At 34.5% G+C, this 21,827-nt stretch overlaps 1 protein-coding gene across 5 annotated transcripts in view; it reads left to right on the forward strand.

Annotated features, from left to right (window-relative positions):
* Nucleotides 1-21,827, forward strand: part of APC (APC regulator of WNT signaling pathway) — a 118,432-nt gene that overhangs the window by 20,293 nt on the left and 76,312 nt on the right. The window contains exons 1-2 of one of the 5 annotated variants that reach the window (XM_051998373.1): nucleotides 3,784-3,799; nucleotides 12,472-12,624. The exons of 1 other annotated variant lie outside the window; for it this stretch is intronic. In XM_051998373.1, coding sequence (XP_051854333.1) covers nucleotides 12,490-12,624 — 135 coding nt within the window. In that variant the 5' untranslated portion in view covers nucleotides 3,784-3,799; nucleotides 12,472-12,489. Of the gene's footprint in view, nucleotides 1-3,783; nucleotides 3,800-4,120; nucleotides 4,401-12,471; nucleotides 12,625-21,827 lie in introns of those variants that run through there. 3 more of the 5 variants (XM_051998382.1, XM_051998352.1, XM_051998363.1) reach the window with 3 other exon arrangements.

Genomic DNA, 21,827 nt, shown 5'->3' on the forward strand with positions numbered 1-21,827 from the left:
TTAGTAAACATCTGTGGTGTTCTCTTCTTTTTTTATAATATAATGGTTCTCTCTGGGAGCAGGTTTCTTGGGGAGGTTTTCTGGAGGCAGCCTTAGTTTCAGTTCAGAGTCATAATCACCTCAAATACAGCCAGCTGATAAAATCCAGACGTTTATTTTCTCCTTCCTTGATTCCAAGAGCTTTTGCAGCTTGTCCTTTGCTTCTGCCTCTGCCTCAACTCCGACTTGTGACTTTTAATCTTCTGAACTGACTTCTGGCTCTAGCTCAACTTCCACTAGTGGCTTCTTCTGAACTGATGCTCCTCCACTCTGAATCTTTTCAACTGAACTCTGCTGACTGAACTCAGCTGTTTTTATGCTCTTTCAAAGGTTGACTCCTCCTCTGAGAGTGGGATTATGGGAGGTGTGACTTCACAAAGTTACAAAGTTAACTTTGTGGATCTCCCATACTTGTGAACTTGTGAGCTCTAATGTATAAACTCTGAAAGGTGCAAACCAAAGCACACAAGCATTGCTTCCATCAATTCCACTTAGTACCTTGTTTCAAGTTCTGGCCCATAACATCTCCTTGTAGGATCAGATCAATCATACTGAACCATGCTAAATTAGATAATTATTGTTTCTATCAATTCTAATGACTTAACAGTTTATAAGGATTCCAACAAACATCCTTTCCCATTTTGAGGAGGAAGTGAGCTAACTTCCTTTCGGTGCCAATTTCCAGCCAATGTTCCTGCCTGTTTCCCTACAGGATGGCAGGGAATCAACATCCTCTATAGGTAAAACCAACTGTTAAAGCTTCCTTAGCACAGGATCTCTGAGGTTTACCAAAGAAATTTGCAGGTTCCAAAGATAAGCCAACCTTTTCAACCCATAATGTTCCATTTGACAGCCCTCTTTCAGAGTGGATTGTGCCTCAGATATGCCAGAAAATTATATTAAAGTAACAAGGCCCCAGACTCTAATAGTACTGTTAAAAGCAACAGAAGTTTTCTGATCTAATTATCTGTTGAAAATTCCCTATTCCCTTTTTGAAGTAAACAGTCTTCAGATAGAGAAGAAGACTCTTCTTCTCTTAGTAGTGGCATTAGTAGTGGCAAGGCCATATCTTGTTTGAAAAGATCCTCCTCAACTCCAGGGACATACCTTTCTTAGCTTGGGAAACCTTTTATAACCTAGGTCCTACCTACCTTTCTAGTCATCATATATCCACTGTGCCAGTGATACTTGCATTCTTGCTATTGCTTGAACGTGAAGCTCCATCTCCTGGCTCCCTAGTATTTTCACTTGCCACTCCCTCTGTCTGGGACGTTCTCTTCTTATCTTTAACTCCTAGCTGCCCTATTTTCTTTTGTTTTCCCTTTCCCCATTTATCATATGTGTGTGTGTGTGTGTGTGTGTGTACATACATATACATAAGTACATATGTATGTAGTTTGTAAATAGTTGTTTTCATTTTGTCTTCCCCATTAGACTGTGGAGCTCTTTGAGAACAAGAATTTGTTATTTTTTGCTATCTTTATACCCTAAGTGCTTTGCATGTAACAAAGCAGGTACTAAATAAATACTAGTTGATTGACTTGACACAACTTATGTATAGCACAGGAATTGATTGTTACAGCAAGGTCATGTTCTGCTAGGACTTTAGCTTTAATGAGTCATCTGTTTGTAAATCCTCTTTTTTTTTTTTTTTTTTTTTTTTTTCCTTCTTTATATCTCCTGAGGAATATAGTCCTTGGAATCCACGAAAGACTGGACTGAGTTCTGGCACTAGGGGAGTTATGAGATATCTTTTGTAGACAAATTGTTTTTACTTCATTTCCCCCCACTAATTTCAGTTTGTGGATTTGGAACTAATAAGTCTTAATCATTAGCCTCTTACCATCCCTTAAATTCAACTTTAAATCCCTTATCATACGTATCAAACTCTTCATTAAGAATTTAATAATGTATCTTCCATTAAAAATTTATCTTTTTAAAAATTTCTCAACTACTCCTTTACCCTAGTAACTAATGAAAATAGTGAATAGAACAAAACTGATGGCATATTTCTTTGGCAGTCCTGAAGAGACGTCCCTTCATCTAAGTTACTCATCCATTTATTAACATTCTTTTTGACTGTTATTCTTCAGTGAGTTCCAAAACAAGGTAACTGTACTCAGTTAACATCTCTCCCTCTTGTCCAAAAGAATATCATGACTTTGTGAAATGCTGAATTTTGACTGGCAAAGAAAAATAATGCCTACCAGCTGCAGAAAATGCTATAGGTCACTGATATATAGAGGAATGGAAATTAAAGCTACTCTCAAGTTTCAACTCCCATCAGATTGTCATTGCCAAGGACAAAAAGAAAATTGACAAATATTGGCTTTACAAGAATTCATTTATGCATTTTGGTAAAGTTGTCAAAGTGATCTTTCCATTCTGAAAAGCAATTTGGAATTATGCTCCCCCTATATTTCTAAATTGTACATACCCTTTGATCTCAAGCCGAAAGAAATAAAAAAAGAAGAAAAAGATACAACAGTATCAATTTCTTTTGTAGGGTGTCCATAAATTGAGCAGAGTCTAATAAACTGAAGTATATGAATGTAATGTAATACTTTGTCCTGTAAAAACATAGAAAGAGATAGTTTCAGAGATAACTGGAGTAACTTATACAAACTGATGCAGACTGAAGGGGACAAAACCAGAAGAAAAATGTTTACTATAACACCTGCATCATAAAATTGAAGAATTTTGAAAGACAACTCTGAGTATGAAGAATGCTACCCAGCTCCTCTGATGGAATTAATATACCAAATGAGACACCTGTTTTTGAAAAGCACCAATATAGAATTTGGTTTTGCTTGACTAAGCATACAAGGATTTTTTTTCTTTTTCTCAATGAAGGAAGGACCATTGGCAAAACATTTTTATTTGATAAATTTAAAAAATTAGTTTTAAAGATATATTGGAGTTTTTCAAGTCAAAAAAACTTGAGTTTTTTTTATTCATTAAATGGTTATTAAGTCCTAGACTATGTGTCAGGTATTGTAGTCACAGGATCTTTATTTGAATCCCATTTTTTTCTACTTGTGTGACTTCAAACCCTCATCTCTATGATGAGATGACATGACCTCTAAGATCTCTTCTTCTATAAATTTATGATTATATGAATCCATATGCTTTCCCCCCCCAAAATTTATAAATACATGCACATGTCAATCATTAAACATTAAGTACCTTTTATATGCCAGGCACTGTGTAGATCTAAAAAGAGGTAATGAACCTCTGCCCTTAAAGAGCTTTCAATCTAATTGGGGTGACAGCGTGCAAATATGTGTACAATTTGTACAGTACAAATAGTTAATAATTAAAAGAGGAAAGGCACTAGAATTTAGGAGTAGGATGTGTTTGAAGGGTAACTAAGTGGGCTAGTGAAGAAAGTCACATTCTCCCACCACTTTTTGATCCCTGTCTTTGTGCTTTCTTCCCCCCATCCCTTCTTTTGAGAATGGATAACATTTCCCTCAATCGCTTTGGTGGTGGGAGGATGAAGGGTAATTTTTTAGGATTGTGGCCAGTCCTGTGCTATGGGGTGGGGTCTTTACTTTCAGCTCCAGACTGGATTTGAAAGGGTAGGAGCAGCAGCTGTGTAATCTGCTGATTGCTGATCAGAGCTCATCACATCCTCTGATGAGAACTGGGGGATTGGCTGGCTGAGCTTGCACGTGACTGGCATGTGGTTGTATTGGCGCAGCCGGGTAGGGGGTGTCACTGGAGATGGAATGGAGGTGCAGCCAGGTTCGGAAATGGGGTAGGTGCTGGAATCAGGCAGCAACATTTGCTGCAGAGGGGGAGGGGTGGTGAAAATGACTATGTAAAGGCTATATCTTCTGCCCACTCCCGGAAGCCCCGTGAAGCTGGAGGCTTTTTGTGAGCTTGGCTTACTTCATTATAAGTGTCCTCTGTTGCATGTCAAGCTGGAGAGGGTTGTTTTTCCTTTTACTGCAGTGGTGACCAAGGATGGCTTTCCTGTGGCTTTCCTGATCAGGGTATTTGACAGGAGAGGAAGAAGGGGGGAGGGTAGGAATGTCAAGAGAGGCAGAGGGAAGAAAAAGTAGCTTTTGTTGCGAGAACTGGGTTTTGTTTTAATAAAGCCTTTTGACATGAAAAAAGCAGAATAACAGTATCTAAGGAAACGGGTAAAGGATAACAAAGAATGGAGCAGATTCATGGCGAGTAGTAAAAGCTTTAGTACATTGAAGCCCTCCTATTTCCTCTGCCACAGTAACTGCAGCAAGGAGCCACCGCCAAAGGGAGGGATAGGGATACAAAGCGATTGCTGATTCCTTGATGTGGATCTAGCAGAACCATAATGAAGCATTTCTGGGGAAAGAAGGAAGAGCATGAGGCAGGTACTGCAGAGCTTACATGTGATCTGTTGAATGGTGAAAATTTTGGTTGCCAGTAGTCTGCATGCTATTGTGAAACATCTAAGCAAACTCTCTGAATAGGGTGTCAGAAAGATACTGGTGTCTTTGTTTAGTGACAAGATATGGTGGCTTTTTGTGGTTGACTGTAGCATTTTTTCTGTGCTGAGGAGGGTGGGGGGGAAGGAATGAGAGCCTATAATATATTCATTGCTGACATAAATTTATTTACAAAAACCTTTAATATTATCTTGAATGCAAGTGCTATAATAAATAAGGAATTGGGTGGTGTTTTTATTGTTTTAGTGGAAAAATTGAGAGTTTTGAATGCTTGATCTAAAGGAATGTCCTGACATTTTAATTTTACATCACAATAGAGATACTCAAAATCTGTGATTTAACCCAAATCCTATAGGAAATCTTAATACATTATGTATGAAGCAGTCAACCTTTTCTCTTTCTTTGTTGGATCTAGCTTTTATAACATTAATTAGGTCATTCCCAATCTGATCATTCTAGATTATAAAATGCTTTCTATAGGGTTTGTGAATGTTACTTTGGTAGATTTGGTATATTTAGACTTTATAGTTTTAGTCCTTTTCACTTTGGAATATGATGGCATAAAATCTAGAAGCAGTGCGTGAATTATCAGATCATAGCTTTTCTTTTATGTGCAATTAGGTATTAAAAATAATAATTTAAAAACAGTTTTGTTTTTAATACAGGAAATGTATTTTAAAATGTGGATACATTATCTGTTTTCTTTGCAGAATTGTGCATTGGAAAAAAAGCTGAATCTATTGTGGTTCAATGTTTTATTCTTTATAGTTATAGTAGCTACATGCCACACCCCCGAGGAGAGATGGCGCTTGTTCTATAAAAATCACTTAAGATCAGACACAGTATCCCTTAAATTTTTGTGTGTGTGCTGTTTTAAGTCTGAAATCATTAAATTCTGAAAAAATTCAGTTTTATTTTTTAATTCAGAATTATTTTTTAAATTATAAGGAATTTATATAATTTTAAATGAGAGGCTCTAAAAAAGTTTTCTTCACCAAATGACAGTTTAATTAATTTCTTTTTTCACTGCTTGCATTCTGTTAAAATGAATACTTTTATATAAAAGAAATAAACAACAGATTAGGGATTTCATGTATAATATTTTTCTGGACAAAATTGCAAATACCATTGACCATGAGAATTAGAATTTTTATACTTGAGAAATTTGATTTTTGTATTGAGAAATTGTGTTGAACATACTTGGGCTAACAGGTTTTGTTTGTTTTGTTTTTTGGTTAGGTTCTATTTCTATGAACCTAATTTAAAAATTCTAAAACTAGTACTGTAAAACCAAATTGTGTTGAGACTGAAATACTATACCAAAAATAGCTGATTCACTTAAATTCAGCGACAAATTATAACGAAAGCTATGATGTACTGGGATTAAGAATACTCTAGTATTTTAACTGTTCCGAAATTAACTGAGCCTAGGTGAAGTATGATTTTGGAAATTAACATGCTAAATATGACATTTAAAAAAATCTGTATATAATGTATATATACACACGTTAGTTTTTCATCAGAATAACAAAAGATTATATGTGTGTGTGTTTGTGTATGTATACACAACAGTGGTAAAGCCTATGCCAGTTAATTTGATCAGAAAACAAAAAAGAAAATGTAAAGAAATACAATATCCTTTACAAAGGTATGAAGCTTTCATTTTTGGAGTATGTATAAAATGTAGTGGGAAAAACTTCTTGAATTAAATTTCTTGTAAAGATAGTGAAATTGTTTCTATGCTCTCATTTGACATACTTTTTTTTTTCTTTTTTTTCTTTTTTTTTTACTCATGAGGTGGCTAGCCCAGGGAGGTAAAATTACCTACTTATAAGTAATATGTAGCAGAGCCAGAATTCAAGCCCAAGTCTGTTGACTACAAATCCACAAAATTTGTAATGATCTGGGGTTTACAAAGCACTTTATCTAAAACAACCTTGTGACATAAGTAGTATAAATATTAAATAGCCATTTTAAAAATGAGGAATTAATTAAGCCACTTTTCCATATGTTGACACACTCTAATTCTATCAGACCTAAAATTCAGACCTAAGTTTTCTGTTGCAAATGTAGCTGGCATTTTTCCACCAAAAATTCTGTTTCCATGTACCATGTAAGATTGTCTAGGGACAATTGGAAATAAGATTTTTCTTAACTGCAAGTTCAATGAATTCTCCAGATTAAACCAGCTAGCTTCTATATAGACCTTTTATTTTTTTGAAAGCTTTTTATTTTCAAAACATATGCGCAGATAATTTTTCAACATTGACCCTTGCATAGCCTTGTATTCCAAATTTTCCCCTTCTTTCCCCCACCCCCCTCTTCTAGATGGCAAGCAATTCAGTATGTTGTACATGTTAAAATATGTTGAATCCAATATGTGTTCTGTACCTCTTACTGTCAAATGTAATTGCCTTTTCACAAATTCTTATCCTTCTTGATATTTCTGCAACCTTTAACTAAGATTGTAGCCTTCTTTGTGTTAGGGGTCAATGTTCTCTGTTTTCACAGTACTCATCTCTCTTTTACCTAGGCTATGTACATTAACCATAAGTAATTTCCAGGGTTTTGTCTTGGGCCCTCTTTCATAACCTCATCACCTCCCATGGTTTTGATTTCAAATCATTTGTCCAGCTCTATTATAACCTCCTTCCAGGTTCTCATCTCCAATCACTTATTAGATATCTTGAATTAGATGTTCTTCCTCTCCTTTCCACCATGTTCAAAACTAAGTTCATTATCTTTTCTCCAAAACCCTCCTCCCCTTTTCTTAACTTCCTCATTACTATCAAGAGTACCACCAGTCTTCTGATCAGTGTCCAAGCTCACAGTCTAGTTATCATCTTCAGCTGTTCATTCTCTCTCACCTCACATCTATTGATTCTATTTGTGCAATGTCTTTTGTATATTCCTCCTATCTTCTCTGATATTACCACCACCCTTGTATAGCACATCATATAGTCACTCTTGTGCTATTTCAGTAATCTTTAGTTGGTCGTCATCATCTTCCTAAGCATAAGTCTGATCCCTCCTATTCCATCAACTTCAGTGCTTCTCTAGTGCTTCTAAGATGACATATAAAATCTTTTTGGCTTTTTTCAACTTAATTTTAATTATTTTTTATTGTTGTATTTTAAGTTCTGAATTGTTCCCCTCCCTCCTCACACTGCACTAGAGAAGACTACCATTTGACACAGGAGTGCATATGTATGTGTACACATATATGCATATATATCTCTGTAAAACCATTATTATCCATTACTTCCATTTTTCAATTTTTTCTCTGGAGGTAGATAGTATCTCTTTCATAGGATCTTTGTAGTTGATTTAAATACTTACAACAGAGAATACTTTAGTTATTCACAATTGTTCTTGAAACTATTGCCATTACTAAACATTCTCTAGGTTCTGCTCATTTCACTTGTCATTGTTTAATGCAAGTCCTTCATAATCTGTTCTACTTTCTAGTCCTTTGTCTCATTGCACTTTAAATTCTCTATGATCTAGTGAAATAGAATACATTGCTATTTTTCTTTTTTTTACTATTATTATATTATAGCTTTTTATTTACAACATATTTATTATACAACATATACTTACAACATGGGTACTTTTTCAGCATTGACAATTGCAAAACCTTTTGTTCCAACTTTTCCCTTCCTTCCTCCTACCCCTTTCCCCAGATGGCAGGTTGATCAATACATTAAATATGTTGAAGTACAAGTTAAATATAATATATATATATACATGTCCAAACAGTTATTTTGCTGTACATAAAAGAATCTGACTTTGAAATAGTGTACAATTAGCCTGTGAAGGAAATCAAAAATGCAGGCGGACAAAAATAGAGGGATTAGGAATTCTATGTAGTGGTTCATCGTCATCTCCCAGAGTTCTTTCGCTGGGTGTAGCTGTTTCAGTTCATTACTGCTCTATTGAAACTGATTTGGTTCATCTCATTGTTGAAGAGGGCCACGTCCATCAGAATTGATCATCACATACTATTGTTGAAGTATATGGTCCTGCTCATTTCACTCAGCATCAGTTCATGTAAGTCTCTCCAAGCCTTTCTGAAATCATCCTGCTGGTCATTTCTTACAAAACATACATTGCTATTTTTCATGTAGTATATTATATAACTGATTATTCTTTTCCTTTTCCCCTTTACATCTAGGAATTTTCTGAAGGCAGACCAAAGGTCTTTTGTTGTCACTTTTCTCATCAGCTCCCCATACATTTCCTTCTTTCCTTTCTTTTTCCTTTTTGATGAAGTTAGCTGCTTTAGGTTGTACCATTGTCTTAAAAAAACACCAAACATTTTTATCTTGATTAAAAAAAGGATGAGCATTTCTATATAATATACAATTTTTTAAAAAAGCTATTATACTTATTTGCGTTTTCCACTAAACTGAGTTCCCTCCTGTTGTATATACTTTTCTAAATGCTTCATTGATGTTTCTTTTCTTTTTTATTCTGCCTCACTCTTCTTATTGATCTCCTCAATTCCAGCCCCCTTCCCCCCAATAAACGAAAAATTTCTCAAACAAAACAAATCTTTTTGTTCTTTTCTATTTTTAAAATAATACTTCAGTAGCCCTCTTTTTTTGTTTGTTTCTTTTGGTAACACTACTACCTCTTTTGCTCCCCAAACTCCTTTTCAAATAAAATTTAAAAGTATAACAGAATTATTGTAAGATAGCAAAACAGTTTCACATACTTGGCATATCCAAAATTATATTTCTTTATTCATTTTGAGTCCATCACCTTTCTGTCAGAAAGTTAATGGCATGCTTCTGAAATTTTGTTCAGGCAATAGTATTTAACTGTTTTAAGTCTTATATAGAATTGTTTTTCTTTTCAATGCTATAGTCATCTATAAATTGTCCTCCTGGTTCTGCTCCCTTTACTGTGTATCAATTCATATAAGTTCTTTGAGTTTTTTCAGTCTATTCTCTTTTGTCATTTTATATTGTGCGGTAATTTTCATATCTATATCATAATTTTTTAGCCATTGCCTGACTGAAGGTAGTCTCCTTTAGTTTCTTGTTCTTTTTTACAATAAAAAAAATTCACGCCAAGAATATTTTGTACCTGAAATTCCATTTGCTCTTTTAATTCCTTTGAGGTCTGAATCAAAGGGCAGATATTCACAGGTCAATGATTTTTTTTTTTTTTTTGGGGGGGGAGGGAAGGAAAGTATTGCTTTCCTGAAAAACTGTATTAGTTCACAACTCCACCAAAGATGTATTTGTGTGTCACTCTCCTCTTATTCCCTCCCTCTTTTCCTTCCTGTCTCGTTCCTTTCTTTTCTCTTTCTTTTTTTGTTATCTCTGCCCATTTGTAGAGTTGTTATATTTATAGGAACAACCCCAGGATTATTCCAATGAGCATTTCCCTTATTAGTGATTCAGTTAGCAAGTATTTATTGAAAACCTACTGCACTATACTAAGTACTGAAAATACAAACCCCCAATCCCATTTCAGACCAAAAGCACTCCTTGTTCTAAAGGGGAGACAAGTGAAAATGATTATGTCCACTCAAAATATATGTGAACATGTGTATGTACATGCACGTATATTAGAAGTAATCAACAGAGAAAAGACACTAAAATTAAGGAGAATGTGGAAAGGCTTCTTGGAGAAGGTAGAAGGGAAGTTAGTAGATCTGAGGAGAGAAAGAGTTCAGTCCTTGGAGAACAGGAAGTGAAATTGTTAGATTGAGTAGTTCAAGTAACAGCAAGGAAGCAGTGTCACCAGATAAGAAGAGTACATAATGGATTGCAAGTAGTATGAAATATATATATTTCTGTGTGTGTGTGTATCTTCACATGTTTGTGAATAGTTTGCCTTCTTTTGATAGTATTTTCTGATCATTTTTTTGCTTGGAAATGGGAAGTGTTCCTATATTTGCTTCCCTGTGTATTTTAGATATTATAGGAAATGGGGTAGTGACTGAACCTGTTGGTATAGAGAACTTCCAGATGAGAAAACACTTAATAATAATACCTATAAGTCTTGGGACTTAAAGTGTTATAAAAAGTTGCTTAAAAGTCCAACAGGTTAAGTTATAATTTCTTCTGTGAATTTTAATTTTACATTATTAGTTGCCTATTTGATATATACTGGATATCCTGGAGACTTCCTAAATTCACTGTCTAAAACTAATTCATTATCTTTCCCCTTAACCTAGGGATTCAATAGCCTTTTTTTTGTATGTGTGTAACAGATTTATTGGCAGGTTTTTTTGGAAGCCTGTGGACTCCTCAAATTTGGTCTCAGACACTTAACACTTCCTGTCATTGTGACCCTGGGCAAGTCAATTAACCCCAGTTGCCTCAGTAATAATAATAATTTAATGAAATACTAAATTTCACATTTAGAGGTTAGTGAAAATAAAAGTATTATCTTTTTTTTTCTATCTCTGTCCATAGGCCTTCTGAAATCTAAACAATCTCTTGAACTCCAAGTTAAGAATCTTGACCTAAATCCTCCCTTCATATAAATTTGTCTCTATTTCTGGCAAAGGTACCACAATCTCTTCATTCTCCCAGGCTTGTAATCTTGATGTTATCTTAATTTCCTTGCTATTTTTTACCTCACATATGTAACCAGTTACCATATCTTGTTTTTTATGCTATGAAAATAATCTTTCAACTTATTTCTTTTCTTCTTTCACATATTAGTTTAGGCCCTCATCATCTCTTCTGGATTATTGTATTAAGCTTTCCTAATTGATTTCTCTCAAGTTTCTCACAACTCTAGTCTATCCTATAGATTGCTTCCAAAGTGATTTTCCTTAAACATATACCTCACTTACATGTCATGGCATCACCTCCCAGATGTCATGGTCTTCTTCCAGAATGAAGGATGAACAACAGCAACCAGTAGAGATAGGAATAGGGACTGGACCTGTGGTGTAGAAGTAACTGTCAGTGATTTTTTTTTAAACATCTCTATTTCTTAGAAAGCTCCCCTACTATGATAAAATTTTTTGGCAAGCTTCCCCATTTAGATTCTCCTAGACCACACACATCATGGAATGATAATAGAAGCTTTTTCTTCTGTTTTAGTGAAATCCCAATTTGTATTCATGTTTACATTCTTTGTTTAAAAAAAAAAGTCCCAATATAGTGCTGACCTCATAGTATATTGTGTGACCACCTTTTTGTTGAAATTCTTAGTTATTCCATAACTAATTTGGGTGAGGCTTCTTATATTGGATTCGGGAATTAATATTATCACAGTGAGATTCAAATGTATTTTCTGAAATATTTGTGTGAAACTATGATTTTCACATAATTCAGATTCCATTTTGAGGAGAATACAGTTTTTTCAATAGTTGCACAACAGAACAGATTATGAGTGTATTGTCATTCAGATTGGTAAAAATGTGTCTACATTTGAGTCCAGGTTATAGAAAATGTGTCAGTTACCTGGGAGAAATCCTAATTCATGCAGATGGTTCTTTTCATATAGTGTGTATACACATACACATAAGACACATGTATGTGTGCATGTATATATGTATATGTACATACATGCATACACATTTTGAAAACTTGGTTATTTTAAAATAGGTTTGAAAGCCTTGAGACCTCTAAGAGAATTGCTGCCCACTTCCTAACAGATGATTAAGGGTGCAGAAGAAGATATTTTTTAGATATGGCCAGAGCAGGACTTTGTTTTGCTTGATTATGCATATTTGTTATAAGATGGTGTTTTTTTTTTTCTCTCCTCAATGGTGAGAGAAAGAGGAAAAGAAAATTCATTTTTTGATAATTGAAAAAATTAAAACTAAATTGTTTGCCTCAAAATAAAACATCAGGTTTTTTGTACAATTTTCCTAGAAATTTAATCACAAGATTTTGATTTCTGTCTTAGTTTAAAGAATCTGGAGCTTATACAGTTTAGTTCTAAAACTTGAAGGTGATTTTCCTCTTCTTTTTAAATAAGAAGCTTAAAGTAGAAAAATTCAAAATTATTTTTAATTTCATAGGTCCAAGGGTAGCCAAGGATGGCTGCAGCTTCATACGATCAGTTGTTAAAACAAGTTGAGGCACTGAAGATGGAGAACTCAAATCTTCGACAAGAGCTAGAAGATAATTCCAATCATCTAACAAAACTGGAAACTGAGGCATCTAATATGAAGGTATTAAGAATGTTTTTTCATTCTAGTTGGGTTTTTGGTATTCTTTTTCCTCCTCATATAAATGGAGGTTAAGAGAGAATATCCAAAATTTTAGCAGACTGGGAAGATGAATACAACTTGTTCGAGTACAACTTGTTCCTCAAAAGAGAGCTTTAAAATGCAATTTAAAAATGAAAGATCGTTTTGGAACTCTTGCTGAGGATCCCAGTGGGGATTTTCTTGTCCTTGATTTATTCCTCATCTTACCCTTACTATTCGTAAATGATTTTCTCATGCAAGGCATCTTTGGTCCAGGTACGCTGATCCAAAATAGTGGAGGTTATGGGAATAAAATATTTGTAATTTGGCTTTCTGAATTCTGTGTAAAAGGTTGTTTGACGTTGTTGAAATTTTATTTTTTTATGGATGGGGAGACTCTATATCTTATGGTAAATCTGAATTAGCAGAAACTCTAACAGACGTGGAACATTAATACTTCAAGGACCCTATAACTAGGGGGATTTCTCATTACATGTTGGTCTTCCCAAAAAATTATGAAAGGATGCTGGTAGTATTTCCAATTTGAGATTAAAAAGCTGAGGACTAACATTAAGATTCCAAGAAATAGAGAAACTTAAATGACAAGAGGGAATAGATTCTGATGTAATTTCCCAACCATTGCTAAGGAACTTGATGATAACTCTCTAATAACAATAGCTGATACCTGTTGATTCCAAACATCTGAATTCTGCTCTCTTTTAATGGGTATAAAGTGAAGAAATGCATATTCTGTTACAGTTCTCAGTTTTGAACAGGAGAACTATTTCCATTTAACTTCTATAATTCTCAGTTTAAATTAAAAGAAAAGTTTTCTTGTTAGAATTTAGCTTCCTTCTCTTCCTTCCCCTCCTCAATGAATATTACAATAAAAATTGGGAGAACTTGAAGTTTGTAAGTTCCAAAAAAAGACAGAACAAAATTTTGGAGATGGAGTCTAAAAAATAACTAGTAAATGGAAGGGAAACATAGATTGCCTATGCATATAACATATAGTATCTGGTTATATCATTAGTGACATCACTTTAACTGGCCCTGGAAGTTACCAAAGAGATTATATAAAAAGTTAACACTTTAATAAGTAAGAAAAATGAAATATCTTTTAGTGAATAAATTAATATTTCTGGAAGTTGGAAAAATAACGTAAGTGATCATATTTTCCCACTAAGTCTAAAGAATTTATAGATTAAAAAGTACAATAATTAACTTCATTAAGTACAAAATATGATTAAAGAAATGAGATTGGTTTTTCTCAGGACTTTTAGAAATCATTCGTACTCTTTTGGATTTATACAAGTTCTTATAGACATGAATTAAATATGAAATCTTCCTCTCCCATTAGTATTAGATCATGAACCATCCATTGTTTTCTCAAATAGCACTAAAAAAACCTTGTTACAAATGCTGTTTCCTTCAGTCTTCCTCCTTTGCCTTTTTGTTTATCTTTCCCTGCATCTTAATTTTCTGCCTGAATTCTTTTCTACTTGATTACTACTTTTTCTTCCTTCATTTCTCCTAAATCATCATTCTCCTTTGATACTTTTTACTTCTGCTTACATACAAGCGTATCTTTGTTTCCTGAATTCCTAAAAAAAACTTTCAATGAATCAATCACGTTTTGGGATATCTTCTATTTACATTCAAGACTTTTCTCTACCTTTTGTTTAGAGTTATTCTTGTTCCTCTCCTTTTGATAGATATAAAAAAATTCATCTACAAGTGTAATTCTCTGGCATATCTTATTTGATCTCTTTACCAACTTGGCATTGCCATCTCCTTTAATACAAAATTCTTCTCTGACCTTTAAGTCCAAGAGTGAACTTCTGTAGTACAAGTAAGATGTGAATCCAAAAGTAGCTATACTTAACCTATAAGTGTGTAGGTGGCATTTAGCAGAAGTATTAGTGTTTTAACAGTATGTTTCCTTTGGTCAGTTTCTTTATAGCTAGTTTCAAGTCAGCTTGATAATAGGATAAATTTCAATACATATACTATAATAACATTCATTTAGTAGCTTGAAAAATCAACCAATATGTTAACAAAAGGATTATTTTCTTTGTTTTGGTATACCAAGTATTATTTGTCAGGCAGTTGAGGCAGGCCAAACAGTATTATTTTTGGCCTATTTGAAAGAAAATTTGGGGCATACCAATCAGTTTTGTATTGTTGCAACACAATTTTTATGACTAGAAGAAATGAAGTCCCTTAGGTGTAATCCATCTTTGGTCTTCTGGAACAATATCTACTAGATTAGATAATGGAAGCTAAAGAGAAATAAGAGATGGTAATTGTTTTGCTTGAAGGCCTGTTGTTGACTTTACTAGATTAGAATGTTTGTGTTGATTTGTTAAAATTCCCAGAACTAGAGGTGGGCTCTAGATTTCACTGACCTAAAGCTCTAAGCTTCTCCTGAATAACAGGAAAATTGGCCTTATTCCTGCCCCACTTATTGCTGCTGTGCTGCATGTTTAATCCATTTCCAGTTCACGTCTAAGAGAGAATTTTAAACTCATGACTGGTTTATATTTAAGCATAAAACAAATTCACATATACAAAATAAGTCATCAACAGTGTGGGGAGCTACATTTGCTACTTGTATAAACCAGTTGGAAAAATGGATAGAGAGTTATAAGGTTCAGAATTCCCAGAGGAATTGGAGTGATTAAGTTTTTAGTCTTGAACCAGGGCCCTGAGTTGTTGATTTGATAGCATTGCTAAGATAGCAAAAAATCCATTTTGACTAATCCTTTTCAAAGTCCATTGTCATTTCCCTAATGGACTTAGAAATGATCTAATAAAATTGAAATTGACTTATTTCAGTAGAGTCACTGAATTATTCTACAATATAAAGTCTTTTTTATAGAATAGTTAAGGAATTTATAATATGTTTTATGAGCTTGTTTTAAAAAATATTTTGACAACTATGTCAATATGATGGTTTCCTTTGTAATCTTTGGCATTTCACACACACACACACACAATATAATTTTAAAAAAGAGTATGTAGACTTCACCAAACTAGGAGTTTCACACACACACACACACACACACACACACACACACACAGAGTTAAGACCTTTAACTTAGAGCTTATAAATATAGGATGTGATTCTAGGCACAGTCATTGACAACAGTGTGCATATGTTCTATTATCCAAATATCCCTTAGCATGTCTGATGGCTTAAAAAGAACAAAAACCCTCATGAGCTAGTGATATGGGGCAGCTGGATTCTGAAAAGAACTAAGAGGTTTTAAAAGATCCATTTATCTTTAGTTGTTGCCCTAGAGTTTTTTATTTAAAAATTAAAAAAAAATTTTTTTCTCCAGATGAGCAGTCTAACAATGTCTGACTTCTCTCATTTGGATTCTGAGACACCGCAATTGAACTATAGAAAAAAAGCATTCTATGCTAGCCAGATTTGTCAAATTAATGTGTGCATATTCTATTTGGAAAGAAATTTCTGTATCTAACCCACAGATGTACTCCTGCTAATCAGGAAACTCCTCTTTATAAAAGTTCTGATTTACATTTTGTAGCAACGGTGGAATAGAAGATGAAGTTAGAATTTTTGATTTAGCAAATAAAACAATTATAATGTTGATCATGGTCTTTTCTTCCTGGAAATACTAAGCCCTTTTCCAGTCTGGGCTAAGGGAAAATGAAATAGTTTAAAAAACAACAACAAAAAAAAACCCCTTGATTTGGGCCATGATAAACCAAGGGAACCATTAGCTTTTTAGTTACTTAACAAAACACCATTTCCTCCAGTTAATTACTATAAATTCTTTATGGAATTATGCATGTGTTTTCTTTTGATAATGGTCCCTGACTCAAGAGAGCCTTGGAATGTTAAAAAAAAAAAAAAAAAAAGGCAGACCAAGATACTTTTATGATAATAATTTTTAATTTTTATAACACAACAGGGTCCTCTATTTCAACAGTTGGCATTGTGTTTAATAGCTGCATAAAGGTTGGTTTCTCCGAGGAGGAATTGTAGATACATGTTTGTTCAGTTTTCCTTTTGTAGATACTGTATATGCCAAGAATTAATTATATTAAGGAATTGGTCTGGGTACAAGAAGAACTTGGTGCAGAGAAGGAATAAAGAAAATGAGATTCAATAGGTAGAGTGAAGGTAACTGTTTGATGTAGAAGGCAGTCGGTTTGAAAGATTTAAGAAACAAAAGTATCATTATTTACTTGCATATTTATACATCATTAATTCAAGTGATGTAAACAGTGCTATTGGTTAAAGTCTGGGTGAGGCAGAGTCAAAAGCTGTATAATACAAGGGAAAAACCCTTACTCAGTAACAGTAACACAATTTTGGAATTAGAATACCTATATTCAAGTCTGGAGTCTTGTCAATTACTAGTGGTTTGATTTTTTAAAAAAGGCAGACACAAACACAAATGCATGTGATCTGTGTGTATCTATTTTTATACATTTTTGTATACATGCATTTTTGTTAAATATTTCCCAATTACTTGGAAAATTTTTTTTTTTTACATTCATTTAAAAATTTTTTTGAGTTCTTAATCCTCTTCTTCTCTCCCACTGCTCAAGGTAGCAAGTTTTATATTGATTATATATGTAAAGACATGCAAAACATATTTCCCTTATTGGCCATGTTGCAGAAGAAAACAGACACAAAACAAGGAAAACAAAGTTTTTAAAAAGTATATTTCAGTCTGTATTCAGAGTTGTATCAGTTCTCTCTCTAGAGATGGATAATATTTTTCATTATACATCTTAATGGTATTGATCATTGTCTTGATCTGGGCCTCAGTTTGTTCAATTTGAAAATTAAATATATGGACAGCATGATTTCTAAGGTCCTATCTGGCCCTTGACATTCTGGTTTTACAATCTTTTATTTGATTTGCAGTTGACCAATGCAACCTCTGAGGTCATCTCCATTGGATCAGACCAAATGAGCTGAGAAGGCTTTAGTACAGTTTGGGCATTTGTCCATCTATACATTTCAAGTGGAGATGTCTCAAAATTTGTGCACTTCACATTTGTTTTGAGTTAACTGCAATTTTCCTTTGTTCACATAGTGCCTTCTTTGATGCAAGAACACTATGTTCTGTGCCAGTGTCTGCATGTCTTTGATTCCAAAGTTCTTCAGAGAGACCTTGAGAGTGTCTTTGAATTGCTTCTTCTTACCTGTATGTAAGCATGTGCTTTCTCTGAATTCTCTATAAAAGAGTCTTTAAGACAAAACTTTTGGCATTTGAACAATGTAATTAATTAACCCATCAGAGTTGCACTCTACAGTTGAGTTTGAATGCTTAACAACTTAGCTTAAGAAAGAACCTCAATGCTCATTACTTTCTTGCCAGGTGATCTTCAAAATTCAAATGGAAGCAATTCAATTTCTTGGCATAGTGCTGATAGACTAAATTTCATAGGCATAAAACAATGAGGTCAGCAAAATGGCTTTGTAGATCTTCAGTTTGGTAGGCAGGCTCTTCTCTCTCACATTTTACTTCAGCGCCTCCCAAATACTGAGTCAGCTCTGGCAATGCATGTATCAACCTCATCTTCTATGTGATCTCCCTGGAAAGAATACTGCCAAGGTAAGTAAACTCAGGTACAGCATTCAACATCTCCATTGGTCATCTGCAAACAAAATGACTCAATATTAAAAAAAAAAAAAAGTAACTCATCAACTCTCATTCACTTTAGTCTTGGCTTAGAGCCTTTTCAAGTTAAATAATTTCCATCAATGTGGCAATTGATCTAGATGGCATTTTTGTCCTCATTGAAACCATCTGACAGCATTGCAGAAAACATCATGCTCAAAAACATGGGAACAAGCCTGTTTCATTCCATTGGTAACTGGAAAAGCATGAAAAGCATCATCCATTATCCAGAAACTATGCAAGCAATGTGATCATGAAACTATACTGTACTGATGAATTTCTTCAGGCAACCAAATTTTCCACAAGCCCTCACGACTGACAGATCTACATAAGTGGTTTACAAATCTCTGGTATTTATTCTGGAGTGGTCAAGCAGTGATCACCATACTGGCTTTTGGTTACATGACTTTCTTCCAAGTAAAGGATCACCCTATTAAGGAGGACTCTGGCAAGAATCTTAACAGAAATGACTATAGCAAGACCCCTCTTTAACTGCCCCAATCATCACAAGGTATTCTGTTTCCTTTTCCTTTTTATAGAGATGAACATTGGAAACATCCTTGAACTCCTGGGGGAATAAGTTCCTCTTGCTCTTGTATGATCAGTGGACTCCCTGTCTTATAGATTTCAGCAAGTATCAAATCAGCACCAAGTATATTGCCACACAAGAGGAACCTAATGACATTAAAAAAAAAATTTCTTTAGTTGGAATTTTGGCTAGAAGGGAAATGACTTCAACCTGAGGTATATGATCAGTGACTTAAGCACTGATTGATGACAGTCTGTTGAGGATATTACAAAAGTCCTTATTACTAATCAACCTAGCTCCAACAGTACTGATTAATTGAGGTGTATCATATGGTTTTGGCCCATAAATACCCTTTAAGGTGTCATAAAAGTACTTTGGATTATTATTATTAGCATAAAATTGAAGTTTATTTTCTTTCTTATTGAACCAAGAATCCCATATTCTGAGCTTCACTTGCAGTTTACTTTTGATGGAGTTAAGTGATGTCTTCTTAGAGACAGACAAACTATCCTGGTGGTAACCCTATGGAGTTCTCATTTTTTCATTTAGCAGCATCTGAAGTTCTTCACCATTTTTATCAAACTAATCTTGATGTTTGCTAGATTTCTAGCTTAGATGAATAAATATGGGGTTGTACAGCAAATCTCTAAAACTGCCCACTCCTTTTCTGTTTCATTGTTGCCATCTGAGCTAACTGGCTCAGTTTTTCCTGTGGGTTCTGAGAAACACTAATCCATTGCCATTAAGTCTTCCCATAGTCATCTTGCCTGGGGCCCACTACTTTTCCTGAATTGGGAATGTTTAGCTTTAAGAAGATAAATTTAAGATTGGTCCAGCACTGTGCACCATACATTGTCTTCATGACTCTCACATCCTGTTTTTTCCTTCTTTTTATAGTGACATAGTCTATTAAATGCTGATGTTTGCTGTGAGGGCACATTCACCCTTACAGTTTATTGCAGTAAGTGGAAGACAGGATTGGTAATGATCACGAGTTGCTTAAGTTTTCAGTAGCAGGTGACCATTGCTGTTGCTATTTCTACCCAATCAGTGGTTAAGACTAGAAAAGAAATGAGGCAAGAAATGGCTTCTTTTACTCAGTTGAAAAAAATGATTTTGGGAGAGGTAGACCCTATTTACACTTGTTCTGAGCCAATTAGGGTCCAAATATTCCTTCTGTCTTACATGGAATTGGTCAATTGAGCAATACCGTTTTCTCTCTCTCCTTCTTTCCCCTCCCTCTTCCTCTTTCACTCTGCCTCTCACCTTTTTCTCCCTCTCCTTCCTCTTACCTTCTTCCTCTCTCTCCCTCTCTTTTTCCTACTCTCCCTCTCTCTGTCTCTCTCCTCTCTCTCTCTTTTTTTTTTTTTTTGGCTGTTTTCCTTCCCTCCCTTTTCCTCTGTCTCCAGTAGGGTATCAACAGATAGGTACTTGCTCTACCCACAGAAATGTAAATTTTTATTACTGAAACATTGCAAGATATCTTGAGATTTGCCTTAATTACATGTTGCCTCACTCAAACTGAAACTTGTTAAAGGCTTTAGGTTATATCCAGGGCCATTTCTACTTATCCTGATCTGTATCTTACCATGGATCTCAGTTGGCTCTGGAGGAGAAAATAAGTCTGCTGACTTTACACAGCCTTCTCTCACTTACGTCCAATTTATTTGCATGTGATGGTATCCCTTCCTTGATGTCATGGTCTTTTTTGAGAACAAAAAGAACAAACAACTAGGATTCCTTCTGAAGTTAGGTTAGCATGTTAGGGTTAGATAACCATTTTGGGGGTATGGTTTCCAGCCCCTTCCTTATGCCAGGAGGTGAAAAAGTATAGTCCCTTAAAAAAAGATGTTCAGACACCCAGGGGGCTACCAAATCCCACTGCTGCTTCATTTCAGTGAGAAGACAATTTTATGGCCTGAGCTGTCTGTAGTCAGGGTTCATTAGTTTTGTTTGTGCGAGAACTTTTAAATTTTATATAATCAACATTATATACTTTATATTTCATAATGCTCTATTTTCTTTGTTTCTAAATTCTTCCCTTCTTCATAGATCCAATAAATAAATTATTCCCTGCTCTCCTAATTTGCTTAAAGTATCATTCTTTATCTTTAAATCATGTATCCATTTTGACCATATCTTGATATACAGTGCAAGATACTGGTTTTTACCTTGTTTCTGCCATATTGTTTTCCAGATTCCCCAGTAATTTTTGTCAAATATCTCATTTATCCTTCTCTCCTTTTTCACCCTTTCCCTCTTCATCAGTGTTTTGCTTCTGACTACTGTCTCTTCCAATCTATTCTCCCTTCTGTTATTCCCTCCTCCATCTCACCTCCACCCCAACCTTAGCCTCCTTTACTTCTTCTCTGAAGGGTAAGATAGATTTCTATACCCGACTTATTGTCTGTTATTTCTTCTTTGAACTAATTTTGATGAGAGTAATGTTCAAGTGGTGCCCACTGTCCCCTTCCCATTTTCCCTGCTAGTGTAATATAGATCTTTCACATCTCTTCATGTGTAATAATTTATCCCATTCTATTTTTCCCTTCTACTCCCTGTGTAATCCTCTTTCTCTCTTTTATTTTTTTTTGGGGGGGCATTATTGTAGACTGTTAAAATTATTATGATACCATTGAAAAAATCCAAATTCTTTACCCCTCTTTGTTCAAATAGTTCTCCTCTAGCCTAGATTGGGAATGGTATGGGAAAGATGGTAGGATATATATTAAAGTTGATTGACCACTCACTCAACTGTCTGTAATTGGTTTATAGCTTATCAATGATCTGGTTACCTCAGCCAGTTTGAGTGAATTTCTTCTGTAGAGTCACTCCCATTTCCTCCATTGGCATTTGGAGACATCTACATTTATTGTGGACTTTTAAGACTTATTCTAATGTCTTTAGTTGATTGAGAGCTCTCATTTACTTATAATATTGGGACAGTGGTTTTGAGAGTTACTATTTTGTGGGATGAGGTGATTGTTTCA

This window comes from Antechinus flavipes, chromosome 1 (assembly GCF_016432865.1).
Source record: "Antechinus flavipes isolate AdamAnt ecotype Samford, QLD, Australia chromosome 1, AdamAnt_v2, whole genome shotgun sequence".
Lineage (NCBI taxonomy): Eukaryota > Metazoa > Chordata > Mammalia > Dasyuromorphia > Dasyuridae > Antechinus > Antechinus flavipes.